At 41.2% G+C, this 24020-nt stretch overlaps 1 protein-coding gene across 6 annotated transcripts in view; it reads left to right on the top strand.

Moving 5' to 3' along the window:
- NFIA (nuclear factor I A) overlaps positions 1–24020 on the top strand; it is a 427373-nt gene that overhangs the window by 48076 nt on the left and 355277 nt on the right. Inside the window, exon 1 of one of the 6 annotated variants that reach the window (XM_081193805.1) lies at positions 19648–19668. The exons of the other annotated variants lie outside the window; for them this stretch is intronic. Within the exon in view, the coding sequence (XP_081049931.1) occupies positions 19663–19668 (6 nt within the window). The 5' untranslated portion in view covers positions 19648–19662. Of the gene's footprint in view, positions 1–19647; positions 19669–24020 lie in introns of those variants that run through there. 6 annotated transcript variants of the gene reach the window in all.

Here is a 24020-nt window from a genome sequence, read left to right on the forward strand (position 1 = left end):
CTTACCCTGAGATAAATGTTCTTGTTTCTTTAGTGCACATCCCCTCATGCCAATGAGCATATTATTAATTTTGCCATAATTGGGGCAACCCCTCATTTTACAGATTACTACCTAATTGCTGTTCATCAGTGTTAACACTAATATTTCCTGTGTAACACAAAGTATGAGCAATAAAACAGCTGTGGGCACAAGCCTGGGTACCTGGGTGTATGTCAGGGAATACAGAGCCTCTAACCTGTATGCTAGACACTGCGTAAGTAAAGGCTTGGGATTTTTTCCATATTTGTTTCAATTGTCCCCTCAAACCCCAAGCAATATACTCTGTTTATGTTTTGGGTGTGCTTTAAAGTGTGTGTTCCAACAGCCGATTTCCCCCATCTCGCCTATCACCACACTGAGTTCCACCTCAAGATTTTTGGAAGAAGCGTGTCTTCTGATTTTTCCTTCAACACACCTACCCGTCTGGAAGTTCTGGTTCTGGTTTATCACATGTTGCATTTGGACACGTGCTCAAACCATCCTTTGTTAAGTGATGTTGGCCCATAATCAGAAGACACCTTGGATTAGACAGACTGATCCCAGCACAATTCAATTCTTTTTACAGTCACTAGATTGTGGAGGCTTATGGGTTCCTCTTTAAACTACCCGGTATATTTCCAGTTCTTCATGAGATGTAGACCACTTAAACCAGGCATGTCCAAAGTCCACTTCGGTGGGGGGCCTAATTCTGCCCGCCGGTCGGTTTAATCCAGCCCCTGTGGCAGTTTATTTCCTGGGGTAAAATCATAAAAAAGCTCAACAACTTCAATTGGCCCTTTGGTGCACCCTCACGGCCCTTTACTTCATCAAATCTTGCCCTCCTTGAAAAAAGTTTGGACACCACTGACTTAAACTTAATACAGCTATTTCCTTTCTGACCATTTCCTCCCCCCCCCCCCCCGTCGCCGCCCTTACTTTCCTCTGTCTTTGATTCTCAAGGTCTAATCCTTATTCTTTGGATGGTTTACTCTCATTCACCTTGAATTTAACTTTGACTGCTACAATTCAGGGCATTAGTTTGTCTTTACTTCCTCACAATTCCACTTCCATTCTCTCCAGAGGCTTTGAAGCTATTGTTGTGGGGGTAAGTTTCTTTCTTTTGCCAATAGTGTATGCTATCATATCTACCCCATCATCATTCGCATCAGCCATTTTTAAAGTAATGCCAAACTCATGAATTTGGAACATTTAAACTTTTGAATTGTAAAGGTTCTCACTAATGAACAATTCTGTCATTTCTCTACTCCATAAAATTCATAGAAAGGAGGGTTTTTTCAGTGTAAAGAGACATTGGGTAAAGATAGCTACCATGCTGATCTCACCAACAAGAGTTTGAGCATTTCCAGCAAAGTTTATAGCAACCCTGGGATTAGCAGTAATACACCGGGGAAAGAATTGTTCATACACAGACCTGATCTCTGTGAACAGTAACGGTTCCAGGCTAATAATGAAATAATCCATTTTTACCAGATGACAGAAGAGGGATCAGAAACGTAACTTGAGCTGAAGCTCATAATGGTACCAAAAGCTTATAATGGGAAATATCTAAAGAATCCGAGACTCTCTTTGTTGGATATGAATGATTTCTTTTTTCTTGTGAAAAGTGGATGAAGAACTTGAGAAGAAGGGCCTGAGTGGATTTTATGAGAAAAACCTCTGTTTGGGAAAGAACGGCTGGTGTCAGGTTGCAGGCCAAACACATCTCACTGTTACGTAACAAGAGGCACAGATGAAAGATGTTCAAAGAACGATGTGCACAGCAAGTTTGAACTTTTTTCATCTTTTGCCTCTTTTGTGGCCAACAGAAAGAGGGGGTGGCAAATTAGATCATTCAACATTCAATAAGGGGTGCTTTCCAGAATAAAGCAGAATATAACCATTCATAATATAATTTGCCAAAAAATATATGGCTTCAGCACCTCACTTAAGCCTGCAATTCTCACTTATGTGTGTAGTTCTTACTCAAGCGTGCATCACATTGAAATTATTGGAACTTCTCACCTTCAGTTTATGATGTGTTGCAGTTATATTTCAGGTGGTTGCTTCATTCTTTGCCCTTCTCATGATTTTTTCCCTTATACTGTAAATACAAGAAACAAAAGGAAGGCAGGAAGGCAAGAAGTCTATAGAGGTAGGGTCAGACATCTGCTGGAGCCACAAATTTTTAAAGCATCCCCATTGAGCTCTGCCACTATTTTCTTCTGGTGGCCCATATTCATGAGAAATGATATCCCATGTGCCCTAGCCACAGGACTCTTTGGTGTCATCTGACAGTCCCTTTTCCTAACTTCAGAAGTTTGAAAACCATTTTTAATTGATACGTAGGAAAGGAAAAGGACTTCTTTTTAGAACAGGTTTGGAGTTAAATGGGAAAAGGGGTACCACTTTTAGTTTCAGGGTACAACAACCTGCCTGATTCTGCATCTAAATTCTCCCTGGAAGGATCCCAGAGAGACTGTATGTAGAAAATCACATCTGCTCCATGGGGGAAGCCATTATTTTTTTTTTCTGACAGCAATGGCACAGCATCCGGTCCAGTTGCTCCTAGGGAGAATTGCAGCCTATTTTCAACATGCATGGCAACAGTTGCACACAGTAGTCGCATCAGGCTTTTTTAAGCATGTGATTTTTTTAACAAACTAAATAATCTGTGCAGATTTTAAAGAATTTTGTATATTCCCACCCTCTTTAAAATCTGCACAGAAATAGGACAGGATAGACTTAGGTTTGAGCACAGGCAGAAGCAGAATGGAACAACCTTAGGCCCAGCTATCCCTATCTCCAAATGGTAGTTGCCTCCCCAATTGTGAAACTCCCCTTCCCAGAGAGACCCGCCTAGTGCCTGTTGTAATGTTCAGTTGGCACAAGACAAATACCTCTTAAATGACATCATTGTTTTATACTGTCTCAGCTCTCTGAATTTTTATCTGTCAGCTTTCTGTTTTAAATAGATCTGTCTCTGTGGATTTATTTCTCTGTTCTCTGTTTTAATTTAATATTGTGGGGTTGTTTGGTGCCTTCATTGTATTTTTATTGCAGTGTGGTTATTTCTATTGCAAGTCACTCTGAGAACTTTTGTTATAGGATTCCATAAGTAATGCAAATAAATCAATAAAGTTTCATATAAATAAGAAGTCATACTTTTAAGGGGTTTTTTGTGTTTTTTGTGTTGTTTTTTTGAGAAGCTAGATGCTGGGGCAAAGAGACTAAACTGGGGAGCAATAGGTATACAGAAAGATGTGCTGGCTTACCTATCCTTGAATTGCACCTTAAATCTCTTCTTTGGTAGAATTCTCTCTTCATATTACAGTTGTACCTTTGTTCTTGAACGCCTTGGTACTTGTACGTTTTGGCTCCCAAACACCAAAAACCAGACAGTACCGTACTTTTCTGTCTATTAGACGCCCCCATGTATAAGACCCACCCACCCCTATTTGGAGGGACTCAATTTTAAGAAAATGAGGGGAGATGGCCCAAAGTTGTTGAGCCTCTCTGCCCACGCAGCTGCAGGCAGGAAACACTCCCTAGATCATTTCCTGCGCACAGGTAGGGGATGTTATCCTTGCACAGCAGCATTGAGGGAAGTTGCACTCCAGCCAGCCAGTCGGTTGGCCAGAGGGCACCTTCCCCCATGCGTGGGAAACTATCCAGGGAGTGTCTCCCATGTGCAGCGGCATCAGGGGGAGCTGCACGCTGCCAGCCAGCCAGCCAGCACCCCCAGATTGCTCCCTGCAAGCAGCAGCATCTCCCCCCCAATGCCACTATCCGTGTATTGGACGACCCCAGTTTTTTTATATGATTTTTGTGTAAAAAAACCTCGTCCAATACATGGAAATATCCAGTAAGTGTTCCAGTTTTCTAATGTTTTTTGGAAGACAAATGTTCGACGTGGCTTCTGCTTGAGTGCAGGAAGCTCCTGCAGCCAATCGGAAGCCATGCCTTGGTTTTCAAACAGTTTCATGAGTCGGACAGACTCCCGGAACGGATTAAGTTCAAGAACCAATGTTTCACTGTATATGCAGTGATACCATCTGGAAACACATTCCAAGGCAGCAAACTTCAGAAACAGAAGGTTGTTCATGACTCAAGACTGATTGTAATTGTCCATGTTTTCCAAATTATTCAGTAATTTCCTTGTATTTTTTCACACATCTCCATTCCCCACACACACACCAAATCCCCCTGTTAGATCACTCTAACTTCTGGCTACCTGCTTTCTATTTTTCCCTTTTATTTAAAACATCCAGACTGCCTGTTTTTTTAAAAAAAAGAACTCCATGATCAATGTGATAGTGTTCCCTGCAACAGCCAGGCCCAGCCCTACCAACAGACAGAGTGAGGCAACCACCTCAGGCGGAGAATGATTGAGGGTAGGAACAGCAGTCCCTGAGCACATACACTTCTGTTTATTGCCACATGGCCTCTCCTGAACCCCTTAAACTAACCTGCTGCCTCAGGTGCTGTGGGGAAAGTCAGTGAAGTCAGCTTTTGTATATGGAATGGGAGGGATGCCTTCTTCTTCTTCACCTTAGGCAGCAAAATTTCTTGGGCCAGCCCTGCCCATAGCCCTTGGTAAGAAAGCAATGAGTGAAGAATGGAAGGGAGAAATATTGAGGTGTCCCATGAGCCTCTCACTTTACATCTCTGAAGGCCCCTAAGAGGTAGGTAGGTAGGTAGGTTAAAGGTACCCCTGACCATTCGGTCCAGTCGTGGCTGACTCTGGGGTTGCGGCGTTCATCTCGCTTTATTGGCCAAGGGAGCAGATGTACAGCTTCCGGGTCATGTGGCCAGCATGACTAAGCCGCTTCTGGCGAACCAAAGCAGCGCATGGAAACACCGTTTACCTTCCCGCCAGAGCAGTACCTATTTATCTACTTGCACTTTGACGTGCTTTCGAACTGCTGGGTGGGCAGGAGCTGGGACCGAACTGGAGATGATAGATAGATAGATAGATAGATAGATAGATAGATAGATAGATGATAGATAGATTTGGTCCCAGGTTGGCTAAGGAGCCAGGTTTATAATTTTTGAAATTCAATAACTTGGGCCAAGAATGAATGATGGCAAATTATTATGATTGCTCTGCAAAAAATAATAATACATATAGCATTTAAGCACCTGCCTGCTGCCTCCTTCTATGCTGTCACCTCTTTATTGAATTTAAAGTATGCATACTTGGCCCAAGTCACTTCCATTTTTTTCTATCCCAGGAAACTGAATTTGTGATATGCAAAACTACATTGTGTTAAAGGGAACAAGTGTGTGTGTGTTCATTTATACAGATAGCTCATTTCACTTTCAGAATCTCCAAGTGCATTACTGTATAAATTAGTTAAAATATTGTGTGTAGGCAAATATGTATCCGTAAGCTTGCTTGCGCACACATGTTTATGAGGACAAATCTACATGATTTATGTGTACACAGAGGCAGATAAATCTTTTTATTTCAGTGACTGCTGCAGAGAGAGTGAAATAAGAAATAGCTTGTTGATTAGTAAAGTGATTAAAAGGATCATCTTATTGATTCCCGCCCAGCTAGGCCCAGACCTCAATAATGAACACTGACTGGTTTAATAAGAAGAAAGGCAAGATTTACTAGACACATGTGCTTTTCATTAGAGAAAGCAGAAAGGAAATAAAAATGCTAACCTATCCAGTCATGGGCCATTGTGCCTCTTATTCCAATAAGGAGCTAACAGACAAGTACTAGAAAGTAGGCCTTAGCTGCAAACGAGGGTTGCCTGTTAAAACCATTGAAGTATAGTGGATTTAAAAAACATTGTTCTGTTTCCAAATTTTTGTCTTGTGTTTTATTATTTCCGCACAATCAATTGCCTGTTAGGAGTGTGCAAAATGCAGAGCAGAGCAGAAAGATATTGCAGAGCAGAAAGATATTGGAAGGGAAGATTGCAGCATGGCTTCTTTAGCTTAGATAAACTGTCAGCTGGTCTGGGAGATATATAGAAGAATTGCCTATGTTATCCTTCCATTCCCAAAACACACATACCAAGATGGTCTTTCCTCCGACTCCCTCCATCTAGAAATGTAACTCATGGATGGATCGCTAGTGGCCAGCCTTTTCAAAAGTGGGAGACACCTTTTTTCCAGACATGCATTTGGAGATGCACTTTTTCATTTTGCCATATCTTTGGTGGTAATGCTGTTGTGACCCACCCAAGTTAGGCTATGGACCAGCAGCAGGTCTTCTCCTGCTCCACCAACTGAAGACCAAGGGAATGGTGACAAGTCTTGTGTAACAAAGATTGCTCAGGTCCCAAAGGTCCAACACCAGAAGTTTTAGATGAGTCTACCTTTTTCTGGATGCATAACTGTATCCTGGGCTATCAGTTGCTACACACAGCAGTTGACTTATACTACAGCTGGATTGGTGACATTCTCTTTGTATACTATTATGCATTTTTAAGTGTGATTTTTTTATTCCATTATGTGTGTGTAGGTACTTTCATGAAAATATAAAATTGCCTTAAGCCTAAAATATTGGAAAGGTTTTTACTTTGACCACAGGTGAAGCATTTCCCCCTCTGTTTATTGATATAAATTTAAGGATTTGGGAAACATTTCAGTTATGCTATTAGATTGGTTTTAACTTTTTTTCTATACCCATCTACCAACGCAAAATGGAATATTTATGGGGTTGGGGGCATCTTCTAAAAGAAATAAATAAATCCATCCTATTCTTGAAAGCTCTGCTTGTTCTGCCTACATATAATTTGCCACATGGGCATTTGATGACATAAAGTACATATGTTGAGTTACAAGTGGGAAAATGCTTAAGATGGTGTGATGTACTATCTAGTAGTGAAGAAATTCACTTTACAATACACTCAAGCACTTTGAAAGCCTAGCACAGGGTTGCTACAGCCAATGCTGCTATCTGCTCTTACACAAAAGAATGTGCTAACCTATTTTTGAGATTCTCTTATCACAGAAGGGAATTCTGTTTATTCCTTTCCCCCAAATCTTCTTCATAGGATATAGTCTCTGAAATTTAGATTGCTATATGATAGTTGTGTAAGGCAAAGGACCCCTGGACGTTTAAGTCCAGTCAAAGGTGACTAAGATGGTCTCCAGAGAAGCGGACACGGGGCAATGGATCCAAACTACAAGAAAGAAGATTCCACCTAAACATTAGGAAGAACTTCCTGACAGTAAGAGCTGTTCGACAGTGGAATTTGCTGCCAAGGAGTGTGGTGGAGTCTCCTTCTTTGGAGGTCTTTAAGCAGAGGCTTGACAACCATATGTCAGGAGTCCTCTGATGGTGTTTCCTGCTTGGCAGGGGGTTGGACTCGATGGCCCTTGTGGTTTCTTCCAACTCTATGATTCTATGATTCTATGATTCTATGACTATGGGGTGTGGAACTCATTTCGCTTTTCAGGCCGAGGGACTGGCGTTTGTCCACAGACAGCTTTCTGAGTCATGTGGCCAACATGACTAAACTGCTTCTGGTGCAATGAAACACCGTGATGGAAGCCAGAGCTCACGGAAATGCCGTTTACCTTCCTGCCGCAGTGGTACCTATTTATCTACTTGCACTGGCATGCTTTCAAACTGCTAGGTTGGCAGAAGCTGGGACAGAGCAATGGGAGCTCACCCCATTGTGCAGATTCAAACTGCTGATCTTCCAATGGCCAAGCCCAAGAGGCTTAGTAGTTCAGACGACTGTGCCACCCATGTCCCTAGTTGTGTATAAGTTGTATATAAAGAGCCTGTGCCAAGAGTTACTAATATGTTATTTTAAATTTAACAACTTGTATTTTGCTATATAATATTTTTGACCATTTATTTCTGCTGCTGGTTTTTAGTGCATGGCTTTGAGTCTTCCTGATGATTTTATTCTCTGCTTACTTAAAGTATTCTTTGTATGGGCTTGTGTGCTGGTTGTTTTTAAGTTAAAGGAAAACTCATTTTATCCATGCCCTGTCTTTTTAAAATAAAGTCTCTAAATTCTATGGATAACACCTTGCTTGAGGTAGAGAAGATTATAAAGAAAAGCCACAAACTCTGGCATGTTTGTTTGTTTGTTTGTTTGTTTGTTTGTTTGTTTGCAAATCTTAAGTAAAAGACTAGAATAGAACATGAGTTGTTACTCAAAAAATGATACTTCTGTATTCTATCGAGCTTCTTCATTCAACAGTCATTATAATTTCTGGTTGAATACATATTGCTCAGTCTTTAATCTAGCCTACACAATTACTAGGTTGTTGGTTTGCCTCTGCCTTCAAATTGTGGCTGTTCATAGTTATTGCAACCCCACTCTTTTGGTATGCTTAATAATAATGCTACTATTAACTAGGTCCTGTACAGCATCCCTTCATGTGTGTGTGTGTGTGTGTGTGTGTGTGTGTGTGTTTATGTATGTATCTATCTCTCTATCTCTATCTCTATTTCTATCTCTATCTTCTTCCAAACCCAATTTTCTTCCAATTCCTAAATATCTTTCAAACTGAATTCCTAACACAATAGAATTGCTAAATGTACAGGTATTAAGGGGGGGGGATTTGGCCCCTTCTCTTTGCACTTTTTTATAGGTGCAGCTTTGCATTTTTAGAGTTATTATATGAGCACTACTCCAATAGGTGTCATTGTAAAGCTGGTGAACTCTGCATAAACCCCCCAAATATGCTGATGTTTCTCTCTGAAAAAGTAAAGTGAGTATTATATGATTGTTCAATCTGCTTCCTGCATCTTAGCAAATGTGATCTAACACATCACATGAGATTTTAAAGCATTCTGCAGAAGTCTGATTAACAGCAAAGCGCTAGGAAAAAGCATAGTATGCCATTTAATTGCACTATGTACTACTGCCCAAGTAATTTTCTTGTGGGCTAAGCTTTACTTACCAGCTAGCCTTCCCATATATTATCCGTATACAACAAACCATGAAAATGTTGACATTGCTTTCAAATAACTCAGGCAGCCTAACCATGAAGCTGACTAAAATTACATTCTTAAACTAGTTTAGTTGTATCAAGTTGGTTCGTATCCAAGGATTCAGTATCAAAAGTGGGAGAGGGTTTCTGTGAAAGTGCTTTCTTCTCAGTGGGTTTTCAAGGGGGCTGTGAACAAGAGCAAAAACGAGGGAGCCTTAGTTCCATCTTGGAATGGGTTTGGTGCAGTTGGCACACACAGTTAAGTCAGATTAGCTATATGATGAATTAATGATACTGTAGCTACACAATCCCCAGTTACCTGAAGTCACACAACCAGAAAAAGAAGCCCTGATTTAAAGAAACAAAAATGGTGCTGAGTTTACCTCAGCTCTTGAATAAGGGAACAGCTCTTGAATAAGGGTTACAATAATAATAAGACATCAGGGTTTGAGGCTCATTTCCAAAAGTGAACATTCAAATAACAAATGGTTTACATTGTGAATATTGAGACCATTTACAATTGTGGATCTTAACCCATCTTTGAAAAGTTGGCTTTTGGTGAAACCTTTCTACCTGCCATAAGAAGGCTTCTATGCGTATTGTTATTTTATCCGTTGAAACCATTTATGTATAAATGGATGTTTTAGGTACAATCAAATTTAGGTGCAATCAAAACAGAGTAGTGCAGAAATCTGGGTGGTGTCACATAACAATGTGAGAGAGATAAAAATAGAGCTGATCCAGAAGGGAATTATTTTTTCTAAAACCTTTGCAGTTGCAAAAAGTGCCTCCTTTTGGTTATTTCATAGGGGAGCTGTAAATTGTTGTGAGTTCCTGATAAAAAAAGAGGAGGTGATATTTTCCATGAACAAACATTCCCACCACAACCACACAGTAAATGGGAATGACTGTTAAACCTTGTTATATATATAAATACGGTGTAGAGTCCCTGGAGGCGGTTGGAGGTTGGATGGTGGCTAACAGATTGAGGTTGAATCCTGACAAGACAGAAGTACTGTTTTGGGGGGACAGGAGGCGGGCAGGTGTAGAGGATTCCCTGGTCCTGAATGGGGTAACTGTGCCCCTGAAGGACCAGGTGCGCAGCCTGGGAGTCATTTTGGACTCACAGCTGTCCATGGAGGCACAGGTCAAATCTGTATCCAGGGCAGCTGTTTACCAGCTCCATCTGGTACGCAGGCTGAGACCCTATCTGCCTGCGGACTGCCTCGCCAGAGTGGTGCATGCTCTGGTTATCTCCCGCTTGGATTACTGCAATGCACTCTACGTGGGACTACCTTTGAAGGTGACCCGGAAACTACAACTAATCCAGCATGCGGCAGCTAGACTGGTGACTGGGAGCGGCCGCAGAGACCACATAACACCGGTCTTGAAAGACCTACATTGGCTCCCAGTACGTTTCCGAGCACAATTCAAAGTGTTGGTGCTGACCTTTAAAGCCCTAAACGGCCTTGGTCCAGTATATCTGAAGGAGCGTCTCCACCCCCATCGTTCTACCCGGACACTGAGGTCCAGCACCGAGGGCCTTCTGGCAGTTCCCTCACTGCGAGAAGCCAAGTTACAGGGAACCAGGCAGAGGGCCTTCTCGGCAGCGGCGCCTTCCCTGTGGAACACCCTCCCACCAGATGTCAAAGAGAACAACAACTACCAGGCTTTTAGAAGACATCTGAAGGCAGCCCTGTTTCGGGAAGCTTTTAATGTTTGATGTATTATAGTATTTTAATATTCTTTTGGAAGCCACCCAGAGTGGCTGGGGAAGCCCAGCCAGATGGGCGGGGTATAAATAATAAATTATTATTATTATTATAGTAGATGTTTCCTGAGTGGATAGCAGACTACAAATTAAGTGTTCTTTCCCACCATCAAGTTTTCTCCCCGACAACTGGATACTAGTTTGTGCTACCTGTCTGAAATACACTTACCTGAATATGCCCTGTTGAACATTGTGGGACTTTCTTATAAATAAAGAAGCATAGGACTGCACCATAAATTTCCCAGTGGTAATTTCTAAATGGTGGTCAGAGTAACTGGAATGTGGAATGGGCTGATCAACTTACTGTAAAAGATAACAAACTACTTACTGTATGGAAGTTTTGAACTGAAGGGCAATATAATTTTTTTTTTTATTAAACTAGCTATCTCTGTTACACGTATATGTTGAAGGAAGTATGCAAAACTTCCAGGTGACAGGGAAGCGTGGACAGGAAAACTTTTATTCAGCTGTCACACAAGCATATGGGCACGTATGCAGAGCTGGTGAACAAATAGACAAGAGAACACTTGCCATTTTTCTTGCGGTCCATTACAAACCTTTACACAAATCATCTAAAGCAAGGAAACCACATTTGTCTGAAAAGTCATGAGAAAGTATGACAGGAAAGGGTTACTCTGTGTCATGTTCCTGTGAGGATGGGGGGGGGGGGTTGGAGAGAACTGTCTTAGGTTTACTATTGTCTGCAGGTTTGTCTCCGTGAGAACAGAAGGTTGAGCCCAAGGTGAAGTGTCAGGAGGAAAAATTGAGGGAATCATAGAGAAGATGGGCCTTGTACATAATTGATCTGACACAGCGCTGCCCACTCTATCATCATGGCTGAAGTATGGCTGGCCCCCCAGCACAAGACTCTGTGTATTAGGGGCTTGCTTTAATCAGGAAGGCTACTCTGCCTGTCAGCACTGCCATATCGTAAAGGTGAGAATGGGCTCCCAACCAGCAGGAAAAGCTCTGTCATCTTAAAACAAAAATGAAGTAAAAACAAAAACAAACCCGGGGGTGTGGGGGGAAGCACGCATTTTCCAGAGGTGCTGGTATTTTATTCCTTCTTCTTTGTCGTATTATTTTTCCTGGCTTGTTTCTGCTTTAAACTGGGGCTGGGGGGGGGGTAATTGCACTGGTACATAACTTTAATAACCTCAGCGATACAGAGTGCAATGATTCCTGGGCTCAGTTTGAGCCAATGAAAACAGAACTGTCACAACTGTTACTTGAAATAACCAGTCTGAGAACATGACTGGAAGTGCGGTATATAAAATACCTACAATCAATAATAAATAAATTATTAAATACAGATAATTTAACCATGGAACATCAGTGATTGAGAAGGGGATAAGAGAAATTATGATTGTACAAATTAAAATTTTTCTTTCTCTCTCTTTTTTATTTAAAAAACGGAATTAACTCCATGCTGAACTCAGAGCATATATTTACAGATTACTTCACTGTAGAAGCATTTCATATTAACACCAAGTTGAGAGGCTACCCCAAGGTAAGTGATCAGATTAGCATCTGTTGAGATGACGCACAACTGTTTGCAGCAATTTCCAGAGCTAATCCAATTATGCAGAGGATTGAGGAGGACACTGGAATAAGGAAGATAAGCAAGGAAGGTCTCAGAGATAAAGCAAGCCAGTCAAGGACTTACATTCTCCAGCAAGTCTAATCAGGACGTCTGGCAAGTTAGAATAGGACAAGAGCTTACTGTAGGAGATATTTATTTCTGAATAGAAATTAGCCACTAGTTTCAAATTTTATTCCAGGCGCTGGATGGGGCAGGCTGATTGTGTAGGCCTATGCATACCTAGTCAGAAATTAAGCTGTGTTTCGTTCAGGTGGGTTTATCTCAAGGAAGTGTGCAGACCTTTCCCTAGCCTGATAATTTAGTGGTGCATTAATACAATTCTAGAGAATCAACAATATCGGCCCAGGGCCCAGAGTTTAAGATGTTCACCAACTAACACATATCAAACCCAGCTCCATGACTTTACAAGTTATCATACTAATCTGGATATCCCATGTTAGGTGGGCATTCCATGCATGACTACAGTACCATTGGGCATCTGCCGAGAATTCATGCTCAGCTAACTCACTGATCAAAGCAACACTAGATGAAGCAAGGCATACATTCTATGCACATTTATTTGCACTTCAAGACCCCCAAGCCACCCCCAGGAAAAATAAAGAGTCAAGGACAGAGAATTTAGGTTAATGTTAATAGGCAAAATTTAGGCCACAACTTTATTGGTTACAGAATGTGAGCGGTATTGGCTTAGGCATTGGCTTCAACAGACTATATCTGACTCTTGCCCACCTTGCAGGAAGCCTGGAAGGGTAAACCACCAGTAGGGGGAGCCCCGCCGTTGTGGATTGATTCGAGCAGCCAGAGTGGTTTAAATTGGCCCAGCCACAAACCCCAGCTCCCTGATTGGCCACCTGGCAAATGCTGTGGCTGAGTCACCCTCAGCGTTATGCGGGATGCTATCCCGCTCCATGCCTGGAGGCCTGAGCACAACCAGGTCCCACTTAGAAGCGGAACCGATTTGCTGCATTCAAGAGACATTTGTTGTCAGGGTAGAGAATATGTCCCTTTGCGATCCATGTTTTGCCTGCGTGGTCTCCTTCACATGGAGAAGTTCACACACATACATTGGTATGCATGTAGGGCCCTTCCACATACCAGCCAGGTGTGCAAGTGACAGAGGATGCTAAATGTGCATGTCAGGATACAGTAACTACTGTCTGCCCTCAGGGAACGATGCAAACTGTAACGGTGTGAAGGTCTCTAACAGAGAAATTGCTGCACTGTTTCCAAATTGCAATTCCCAGGATTCTTTCAATAATGACAGTAGAACTGGTATGAAACAGAATTAGTTTTGTAAAGTAGATCTGCCCTCTACTGAGTATGAAGGAGTTATTGTAGAGTTCCTTAGTGCTTGCTTGATATATATCTAAAAGAACCAGATCTTCAGTGCATAGTTGTCCAACTCTCGTAAGTTCCCTGAATTGTTCAGAAGTTATTTCTTCAGCAAAAACACTCTGCATATATCTAGCAACAAGTTTCACACTCTGAGGTCCCACTAACGAGCAAATCCCAGGGCTCAGTTCCTCATCCATGGCTAACAGGAGCTGATACTTTGTTTCTTATCCAATCTTGATAGTAACCACAGAAGTTATTTATAATCCCCTGGCCACTTTGACTTACAACCTATCGGTCTCTGATTTTGCAATGTATCTCAACTCCTAATTGTTCTTTGTGTATCAACCAGAATCTCTTACCGTTGCACAACATGACCCAAGCCTACTGTCCAAGCTATAGATTTGCCCCTATGGGAAATTTACATGGTTTCATCCCTGAAAATGCCAAATGCTATCAGATTTAAAGAGCAAGAGCTGAAAGTAATCAACCTTTCACAGACAGTTCAAGTCTTTAAATGGCATCATATATATTGAAAGAACAATACCTAGTATAAGAGAGCAATTTATACATTTTGGGTTGTATCCACTGCTACTCAGAGTAGACCCATTGACATTAATGTACCCAAGTTAGCAATGTCTAGTAATGTTGATGGGTCTACTCTTAGGACTAGAATTGTGATAATCAACTTTCGGTTGCTTGCTAACCATTTTCACTCCCATTCTGCCCTTTGATGGTAAAGATCAACTACATCTGTGTTAAAGTGGCTGGTTAACAATATTAATCCACTACAGTTCATGCATGAATCTATTTATACAAAATAATATGTATAAAAATACCAACAAAATAATATGCATATTCTTGCTATATACTGGATAAAACTAGATAAACAAAACAGCAAATCAACTAACATTTTCTAATTTAATTGGTTAGGTGTGCTTGATTCAGTAACATTTTATTCCATCACAAATGAGACCTAGTGGAATTTGTCTGAAGGGCATAGGTGCCTTTGATCACAGATTATCATTTTTATAAAGATTAAGTTCTTTATTTTGGAAAAATCAACATTTGGCCTGAATGAAATCTCTCATTGCGGGATTTGTTTTTAAAGTAAATCCTATTAAATCCTGTTTGCTTTGAAAAATATGAATTTATATTCTCACAGTTCCAATCTTGTACAACATTCCTAATTTTGGATACTATTATATTTAGAGTAAACAGTGCCAGTTCTCCCATTAGGCAATATCTTTGACCTTTGGCTCAGGTGGCAGATCATGAGGGGTGGCAGATGAGTATCCCTGGACTGTCTGCTGCTGCAAGGCCAAGCCCTAACATTAAACAGAGTGAGGCAGCAGAGTGTGATGAATGGTTTTGGAATGACGCCTGCCTGTACCCACTAGGCTAGTTTGCTGCCCTCAGGAGGACAATGTCCCATCACTAGTGTCAAAGTAAAATTCAACTCCCAGTCCAATCATATTTGGTATCTGAAACTTGCCCTGTGCCTCAGGCAGCAAAATATGTTAGGCTGACCCTGGCCACTGCCTCTGGCCACTCACAAATGGTTGCCTGCCACCACCACTAGCACACAAACCCCTTCTCCTTCAGGCCTAGCCATTGTTCCAGCTTCAGGGCACATTAATATGTGTCAACTAAACTTCCATCCAAGCCACACTTTCATGGAAATCAGTCTTCAACTTTATTGGTAAATTGAACACAACTTCAAATTTGCAAACAAATTACAAATGCAGATTACCAAATACAGTGGTACTTCAGTTCTCGAACGTCTCCGCTGACAAACGTTTCAGAACCCGAACGCCAAAAACCCAGAAGTAAATGCTTCCGTTTTCGAACATGCCTCGAAAGTCGAATGACTTCCACTGGGTGTTTTTCAATTTTCTCAATTGAATTTGTAGACAGCCCTTGGTGCCTCAGTTTTTGAACATTTCGGAACTCAAGCGGTTTTCTGAAATGGATTATGTTTGAGAATCAAGGTACCACTGTACTTAGCTTTAGAAGCTTAAAAAACGGAATGAATAGGAAGTATCTGACTAGGATAAAAATGGTGGTATGGAAGAGGTAAAAAGATAACAAAAGACCAGGCCCTCCAGGCTGCAACTCAGAGTAGCAGAGAACAGGACAGAACGAGACTTTTCTTCGTCTGCAGCATTGGATATTCTACATAGGAATAGCTGATCAATGCATGATAATAAGGCTCGATCAGTTGATTGACAATGGGAAAAGAAAACAGTTCTAAATGCAGAGAGCAGGGGCAATATAACAAATAAAACAATCCCCATTTGGGACAGAACAGCAGCTGCTGCCTAAACCCTAAAAATGCTAAGTGGCATTCCTGCAGGTGGATTCCTCAAGGTTACCAGTGCTTTTAGTCTGAGAAAAGGTGCTTCCTCAGAGTGAAGCACTGTGTGTGGGGTGGCAGTTCTACAGTTCTCTACTACAACATTTTAAATAGCATTTATTTGCCATAACAATCCATAATGGGACCACAGAAGGGAAGGATTACAGCTCCCTTACCCTATGCCACAATTCTGGTGCAGATCAGTAGCTGCTTATGGCTGCTACTAATTTCATTATAATAACTTCCAGTTTGGGTCCTAAATTTGGGGGAAAGGGCAGATGAGTAAAACCAGTGTCCAGAAATGATTCCCAGTTGAAAGTTGTCTCAGGTTGTTATGGGTGTGGCTTTTACAAACAGGAATGTTTATATCCAAACCTACCCACTCCCAAGGGAAGTGGGTGGCGCTCTGGGTAAAACCTCAGCACCTAGGACTTGCCGATTGCATGGTCGGCGGTTCAAATCCCTGCGGCGGGGTGCGCTCCCATCGTTCGGTCCCAGCACCTGCCAACCTAGCAGTTCGAAAGCACCCCCGGGTGCAAGTAGATAAATAGGGACCGCTTACCAGCGGGAAGGTAAACGGCGTTCCGTGTGCTGCGCTGGCTCGCCAGATGCAGCTTGTCACGCTGGCCACGTGACCCGGAAGTGTCTGCGGACAGCGCTGGCTCCCAGCCTATAGAGTGAGATGAGCGCACAACCCTAGAGTCTGGCAAGACTGACCCTTACGGGCAGGGGTACCTTTACCTTTACCTTTACCCACTCCCAAATTCCAAAATTCAGCAGGATCCCTACTTTAAGGGGATGCAGAATATGAAATGTAAAGTGCTGAGTCTGGAAAGCTTTTATTTCCTTACTGATTTATTTTATTTCCTTACTTCAACAACAAACATTGAAATGTACTTGTTTTAGGTGCCCCTCAGTGTTGACTTTCAAACAAAATATATAGCAAAAAATCATGTCTGTACAGTTTCATAATTTCATTTCATTCCAATGCTGGTCTCCTGAAAACAAGGGAGAAATATATTTTTTTGTGCTGTATGGCGAATCTGTGCCCCCCCCCCCCAGTTGTCACCTGACAACTGACCACACTGACTAGGTTGATGACATTTGGAGCCCAATAGTACTTGGGTGGCCAAAGATTCCTCATCCCTGATTTAGACGTGCTGATAAAAGTTACCTTTAATAACAAGTACTGTAGTGAAGACAGTTGTCAGTAAAAATGAGAGAGATTATTTTCTGTACCTTTATATCATTTGATTATCATGTTGGTTTCTGCAACAATACCACCTGAAGCTACAGTTCAATATATATTTACATGAGAAAACTGCATGGGGCTTACTTCCAAGCAAATACTCATAGATGCTTTAAGATTTATTTGGAATGTAAATTATTGCCACTTCACACATCAGTCCATATTAATTTTAAACATATCATATGTTATTCTGCTGTTCTGATATCTACACTGGTTATTCTGCTCTCATCATGATGTCTAGCAAATAAACTTTGCAGGAGTCTTCAGTGATATTCATTTTAGAGAGTATCCAAAAGTCTCTGGCAGACAAGGGTTAACAGTCTCGGTCTTCCCTCTTTGTGCAGACATGAATAAATTAGCATCCTGAGTGTAGAACATTCCCTTTTACAGTAGGTGGTGTTCTTGTTACACTTTCATACATGGCAGGCTAATTAACTATCTGAAAGAGAACATCGTTAAATTATTTCTCCTACCTCTGCTTAAAACATTTCAACATTTTAATGTGCCCAAGCAATTCAATTATATTTAAAATGAATAGCTTAACCACAGTTTTCTTCTATAATGACATTCAGAACAGAGTTCACACTTTACTCTGGACACAGACAAAATTTTATAGAAGGGTGGGGGAGCCTATATTTGAGTCATTATATTTAGCTAACATTTTCAAACTCACAGATGGGTTTTTTTCGTGTTCCAAAGGTGTTTGATGGTTGCAAAAGTATTCTTTCCCATGGATGTACAATCTCTACTTTGAAAGAAAAGAAATGACAAGATATTTGGAGTTGCATTCTTTTTTCCCTTCTGAAAGTATATTGCAAGCATTCTTAGTGCTTTTGGAAGAAAAAACATACAAAGGCTCCTTGTTTCCTGCCTAGTCAAAATATCTGAAGTTAAAGCACCAGTGAAACAAAATGGGATAGTAATTATTCTTTCTTTCTTTCTTTCTTTCTTTCTTTCTTTCTTTCTTTCTTTCTTTCTTTCTTTCCGCAGATCTCCGGGAGGTTCACAACATAAAAATGCAACATAAAAGCACAAAATACGTGATAAAAACAAGAACAAAAAACCCTACAAACCAGTAACCCCTCCCTCCCCCTTCAATGCTAAGTATTATCACATTGTGGTGCTTCATTAATGTTATCAACAACAGAGTACATTATGGCTAGCCTTTATAGTAACATGGTTTTAATTTCAATTTTGCATCTGTAGCAAAAGGGAAACACACAACATACACATACTCCCTTTGTATCACACACATGGAATGGGGATGGACTTAAAAAATTAATGGGACATGAATTAAAACAAGCAAATTTAATGGTTGCTTTTTCATGCTTACAGCTACCTGTGGAACTCCTTGCCAAGGGACAGTATGAAGCAAAGTAGGATAAATGCCTTCAAAACTTCTGCATATCCCTCCAAAGCATTTTGGAGCAAAGGCAGCAGCAGGGGCTGGTACTGAAGAACACATCTTCAATTATTTGTATGATACCAATGACTGTGTGGCATTTAAATCACTTTCAAAAAAATTTAAGTACTTCCGTATTGGGTCAGCATAGCCTTGTGTTTATATATGTATAACAAAAATATATATAAGTGTCTGTGCATTATAGAAGTCTGAGCAAGTCCCACACACTCACAAACACAGCACCCCGGTCTAAAAAACACACCCTAGAAGAAGTTTGCCTGGGGAGAGGAACAGTGGTGCTTCTCTTCCAGTATTTAATATCACAACAACCCTGTGGGGTGGGCCATGTTGAGAAATAGTAACTGCAGCAAAGCATCTCTGCGAGGCACAGGCCAGGTGTTAAAACTTTCCAGTAGTCCAAGCCCTAGAGGGGGACCACAACCATGCATGTATCCCTCCCTGTAAACCCACAACCGCACCTCATGCCACAAATACCCAAACACCCGACAACACACACCCTTCGAAACCCCAGACATTGAAACACCCATACCACCGCTCAGCAATGGAACAGGTCACGTCTGTACCAGGGATGCTTCAAAAGTGAGCCTGGGAAGCTGGGCTGATTCTAATGATTACATATCTGAGGACGAAATAACCTTCTGTGATATATTTCCAGGCTTTTATGGCCAACTTCAGTGCCGTGAGGCTGCCTGTCGCCTGACACATCCAAAATGGCCTCTCTCTCGTCTCCTTGGCCTGCTCTGCCCTTTACCCTCAGGGATTGTGGGCTTTGGTTTTGGCCTTCTGCCTAGGCTAGGAAGCCTGTCCTATTTGGCTTCTGCCTCTGTTCTGCTGAGGGTATGAGGAGAGGCAGCCGCGTTGGTGCCGGCGTCAGAGAAGGGCCCAGGCCAGATTCAATGCCACAAAGGCCCACAGCCAGCAATTTTGTGGCAGAAAGAATTATTCGAGGAGCTCGCGAAGGGGGACAGAGACTCTGCGCAGAACACCAGGCACTTAAATGCAGGTAGACTTGGACTTTTAAAGTTATTTAAGTATATTAAATAGGAACACAGTTGATTTATTATTAGTGCATAGCCTGGCATGGTTGTGGCCTAGTCATTTTGCAAGGCCGAGGCCTAGTGATAAGGCAGAGCCACTAGTGGGGTCTTTTTGTTGGAAACAGGGATATACAGAAGAATCACAAAGGAATCAAGATTTATCTGCTGTTCCTCCTTTGGCAAAATATTTACTTGAAAAGTGGAATTGTTGAACGGTGTGGTAGCAAGTGTTAGCAAGATTTCAAAACAAACCATGCACCAACAGAGCATTTCACCACACACCCACCCCTCTACTGATGAACTAACAACACATTACATTAAATGCATAGTGTGCAGAGCCATAAGCAGTGTTTTTAAATTAGTATTTTGGGGAGGGGGGAGAGGTTTTCATTACATATGAAGTTCACAGAGAGGTCCCAGCTGCAGTCCCTCAAAATCAGTCCTTTTACAGAAAAAAGGTTCCCAGTAACACTGCTAATGTACAGCTACTGTATATGCTTAGAAGTCTCCTGTCATCATTCTATACACTCATATAAGATATAAGTTTATTTCAATTCCAAAGTATCTGTGGCACAGTTAGTACAAATCACTCTTTTTGTTTGCTTAGTATTGGTCTGCCTTGAAGGAGTTCAACAAAGGGCATCGAAAACTGATAAACTATCAATAGAAGCTGGAAAAATTAGCAGTTGCCACTAGTAATTCTCAGTTAAGGCTATTAAAACAGCAAATAGTCATATACTAGATACAACAGAAAAAGCAAATGTAGTATTCATCCTTTTTTGGGGGGGGCTCAAGTTCTCTTTTCTGTACATAAGGTTAATTAATAACATGCAGAAGCTCATAGTTTATGTAGGAAAATATTGTAGACATTTATTAGTATGCTAACAGAGAGCTACGTTCATCAAATTAAATAACAGACAGCAATGTTGTATCAGATAGGATAACTGAATTATCTTCTATTTACTGACAGGCAGATTCTGGAAACCATACAGATTTGCTTTTGTAGTACTTTCAGTGTGTCTGAACAAAATATCCTATTTCTCTTCTTTCCCTTAGCTGGTATTTCCTTTCAGTTACATCCCTTTCATCTGTAGCCATAAGACAGGCCTAATACTAGGTGGCCCTTGGCAGCAGATGTTTGTAGTGGCGATGAATAAAAAGTTACTGTTTTGGGTTGGTATATTTGTTTGTTTGTCTTCATTCACAATAATCATTTACTTGGAAACAATAGCAGTAGAAATAGCACGGAGAAGCCATATTGGTCTGTGTTAGCTGGGTGGGTCATATAGCGACCAGAGCAAATTCTGTCATGCAGAAGGATGTTGTGAAGATTCACTTGATCTGAAAGTTTGTTCACTTCCATGTAGTCTTGTTTACATGTGTCTTGATTTCTTGGTCATGGAATCTCTTTAGTATAGACTCTTTGCCTCAGTTTTTCCTATCTATAAAATGGGTAAATGTTTTCTAAATGCTCACTTTAATAATATACTGCCCATATGTGTCTTTGACATATGACTTGGCATGGAGTATACAATGACAATTTCTTATTTCTTACTTTGTGCTTCTGATATCGTTTGAACCTGAGTTCTCTTAGGGCAGGGGTCTGCAACCCGCGGCTCCGGAGCCGCATGTGGCTCTTTTACACCTTTGCCGCGGCTCCGGGGCGGATACTAGCGAGGGGAGGAGGCGCATTGTGCGCCCCGACACTCCCCACTGTGGCGGGCGCTGTACTGGCTGTGACATCGCATGGGGCGGTGCGTGTGTTAGTCACGCACCGTCCCGATGTCACCTTCCCACCCGCTGTCAGATCGTGGCTCCGGAGATATATTTGTTTTAAATGTCGCAATGGTTTTGCGGCTCCCAGTTTTTTTCCTCTTCGGAAACGGGTCCAAGTGGCTCTTTTTGTCTTAAAGGTTGCAGACCCCTGTCTTAGGGTGATATATTGGACTTGTTGCATCATATAGTGCTTGATGGGATGGGAAAAATGGATCCTTTGGAACAGATAACATGCCTACTGCAAACTCACTATTCTACACTGAGTCTACTGAGTGCTTGCTAGACCTTATCTGGAGTAAAGTATTTAATTTTTAGGAACACAAGTATTTATGTTTATGGTGTGGGCATCAGAAATTTCAAGCTGCAAAATTCTGGTTTTCCTTATAAATCCTTAGACTGTATTTATGATAAGTTAAAAACATGTCAATATTTGCCATTTTTTAGACTGTTTTCAGTATTACAATAACGGTCTACTGAAAATATCTCAAGATGCTGAGGATACTATTTTAATACACATGACATATGCACACTAAAAACATCAGATTCTCTTGCGGTTCTTTAGTGGCCTTCTTTTCAAACTGTCCTTTGTCACTGAAAAGTGAAGCCTTGCTTTATTATCAGTTCTGTAGGGTTGTATTACACCCTTTGGCTATGCCAAGTTCACACGTTTTCTTCTTACTGTAATCCCCCAGAGGTCACAGTAAAGGTCAGGGAGAACATAAATGATACTTTGTGGTCTAACATTCACACAGTAATCAACTCATAAATCTGTGGTCTAACATTCACACAGTAATCAACTCATAAATCCTGGTCATACTGTAATGAGAGTGTAATGATAAGGAAATGTAGAGACTGAGTCTTCATGAAGGAATAATGCTGAAAAGATAAGTAAGCAATTAATGTTATTGTTAAATGTACTGCAAGTTGGGGAAAGCATTCTTATTTCTCTGTTTTAGTATTTCTCTGTTTCTAATATTTGGCAAGTATCCGTCTGAGTGACTATATTAATGTGAGCATATTAATTTATTGGTCATCCCTAAAAACATATTATTGTTTGGAAAATGGCATTTGATGAAAGGACTCTTTTTCAGTGGTAGAGCACATGCTTAGCATGAAGAAGGTCTCTGGTTCAATCCTGGACATCTCCTGTTAGGCAGTGGAAGGTTCAAATTCAAAACCCTAGAGAGCTGCTTCCAGTCATATAGACAATGCTGCATGAGATGGAGCAATGGTCTGACTTGCTACAAGGCAGCTCCTTATGAAAATGACTTTCTATTCACAAGTAATGAGTGATTCCCCATATATGGCTGTCATGTATTAGTTCCTCGATAAAACACATCAAATCTCCCATTTATAGCTGAATGGAATGAGCACTTGCAGGGAAACCTGGGTAAGAACAAACATTTAACAACCATCAAACTCAACCATCACAATTTTTATTTTATCTAAAATATACATCCTACGCTGTTTCCAGAAAGTAAGCTTTTCTTATTAACAAACTCAGTTTGTCTGAAATGTTTAATTAGTCACCTAACGATCTTTAAGATCATCTGCATTCACCCTTTAACATCTTTCTGCTTGTGATGTTTGGAGGGCAAGGGTACCAACCCTTGGCTATGTTACAACTTCATACCCTTAAACTCAACAGATCTTTCACTTGAGCAAATATTCCATGTTTTGTGGCATTATTTTATTCAGGATAAGTAAGAGTAAACCAGTGGAATGTGGTTATTTGTGGTCAGTTACATGCTTTTGACTGCTGTGATGGATTCTAAGTTCAATTTGATAGGATATTTACATTTACATTAATCTTTCACTATATATCTATATTCAATTAGCTGGTGTATGAAATATTATGAGAGAGGCAGGCCCCTCTCTGTGTACTATATGAACCCTCCCTCCCTGTTCATAGGTATGAAAACTTGTGATAAATACATGCTAACGAATCTTGGCTAAAAATGGATGGTAGGCGAATGTTTCCCATATGCTTTCACCTTTCCTGTAGTACCTCTTATGTCAGTCTAGTCTCCTTGGAGGAAAGACATAATATATAGGTGATATATAGGGAGAATAAAAAAAACTTCCTTCATCTGAGAAGAATTTTCGCCCTGACTAATTAACTGATGTACAGATAATTGTCTCCAAGGTGTAGCATGGGTTGCCTGTGCCTGGGGCCATGGGGGGGGGGGGACAGAAGGGAGGGAAACAGACGGTGTACACATGTGCATTCAGCTGGCTAATGGCATCCACATCACCCAGGAAATCACAGCTGCAGAGAAAAAAAGAGTCATCCCGTTGTCTGGAGAGGTCACTTCCTGCTTCGCATGGAGAAGCCGTTTTCAACGGAGCCCAGCAATGGAAGCATGCAGCTGTATTGAGGCAGCACTGGGTGTTGAATTTTTCTACTCCCTAACAATTTTGCGCCTGGGGCAAAGCCCCACACTATGCCACTGCTCCCAGGTATTAATAAAAGAACTGAGCATGATTTACTACAACACAGGTTGTTGTGTTGTTGGCATCCATCTGTCTCGAGAGGCAATGG

Source organism: Podarcis bocagei (genome assembly GCF_964188305.1).
Source record: "Podarcis bocagei genome assembly, chromosome: 5".
In the NCBI taxonomy this organism is placed as follows: Eukaryota; Metazoa; Chordata; class Lepidosauria; order Squamata; family Lacertidae; genus Podarcis; species Podarcis bocagei.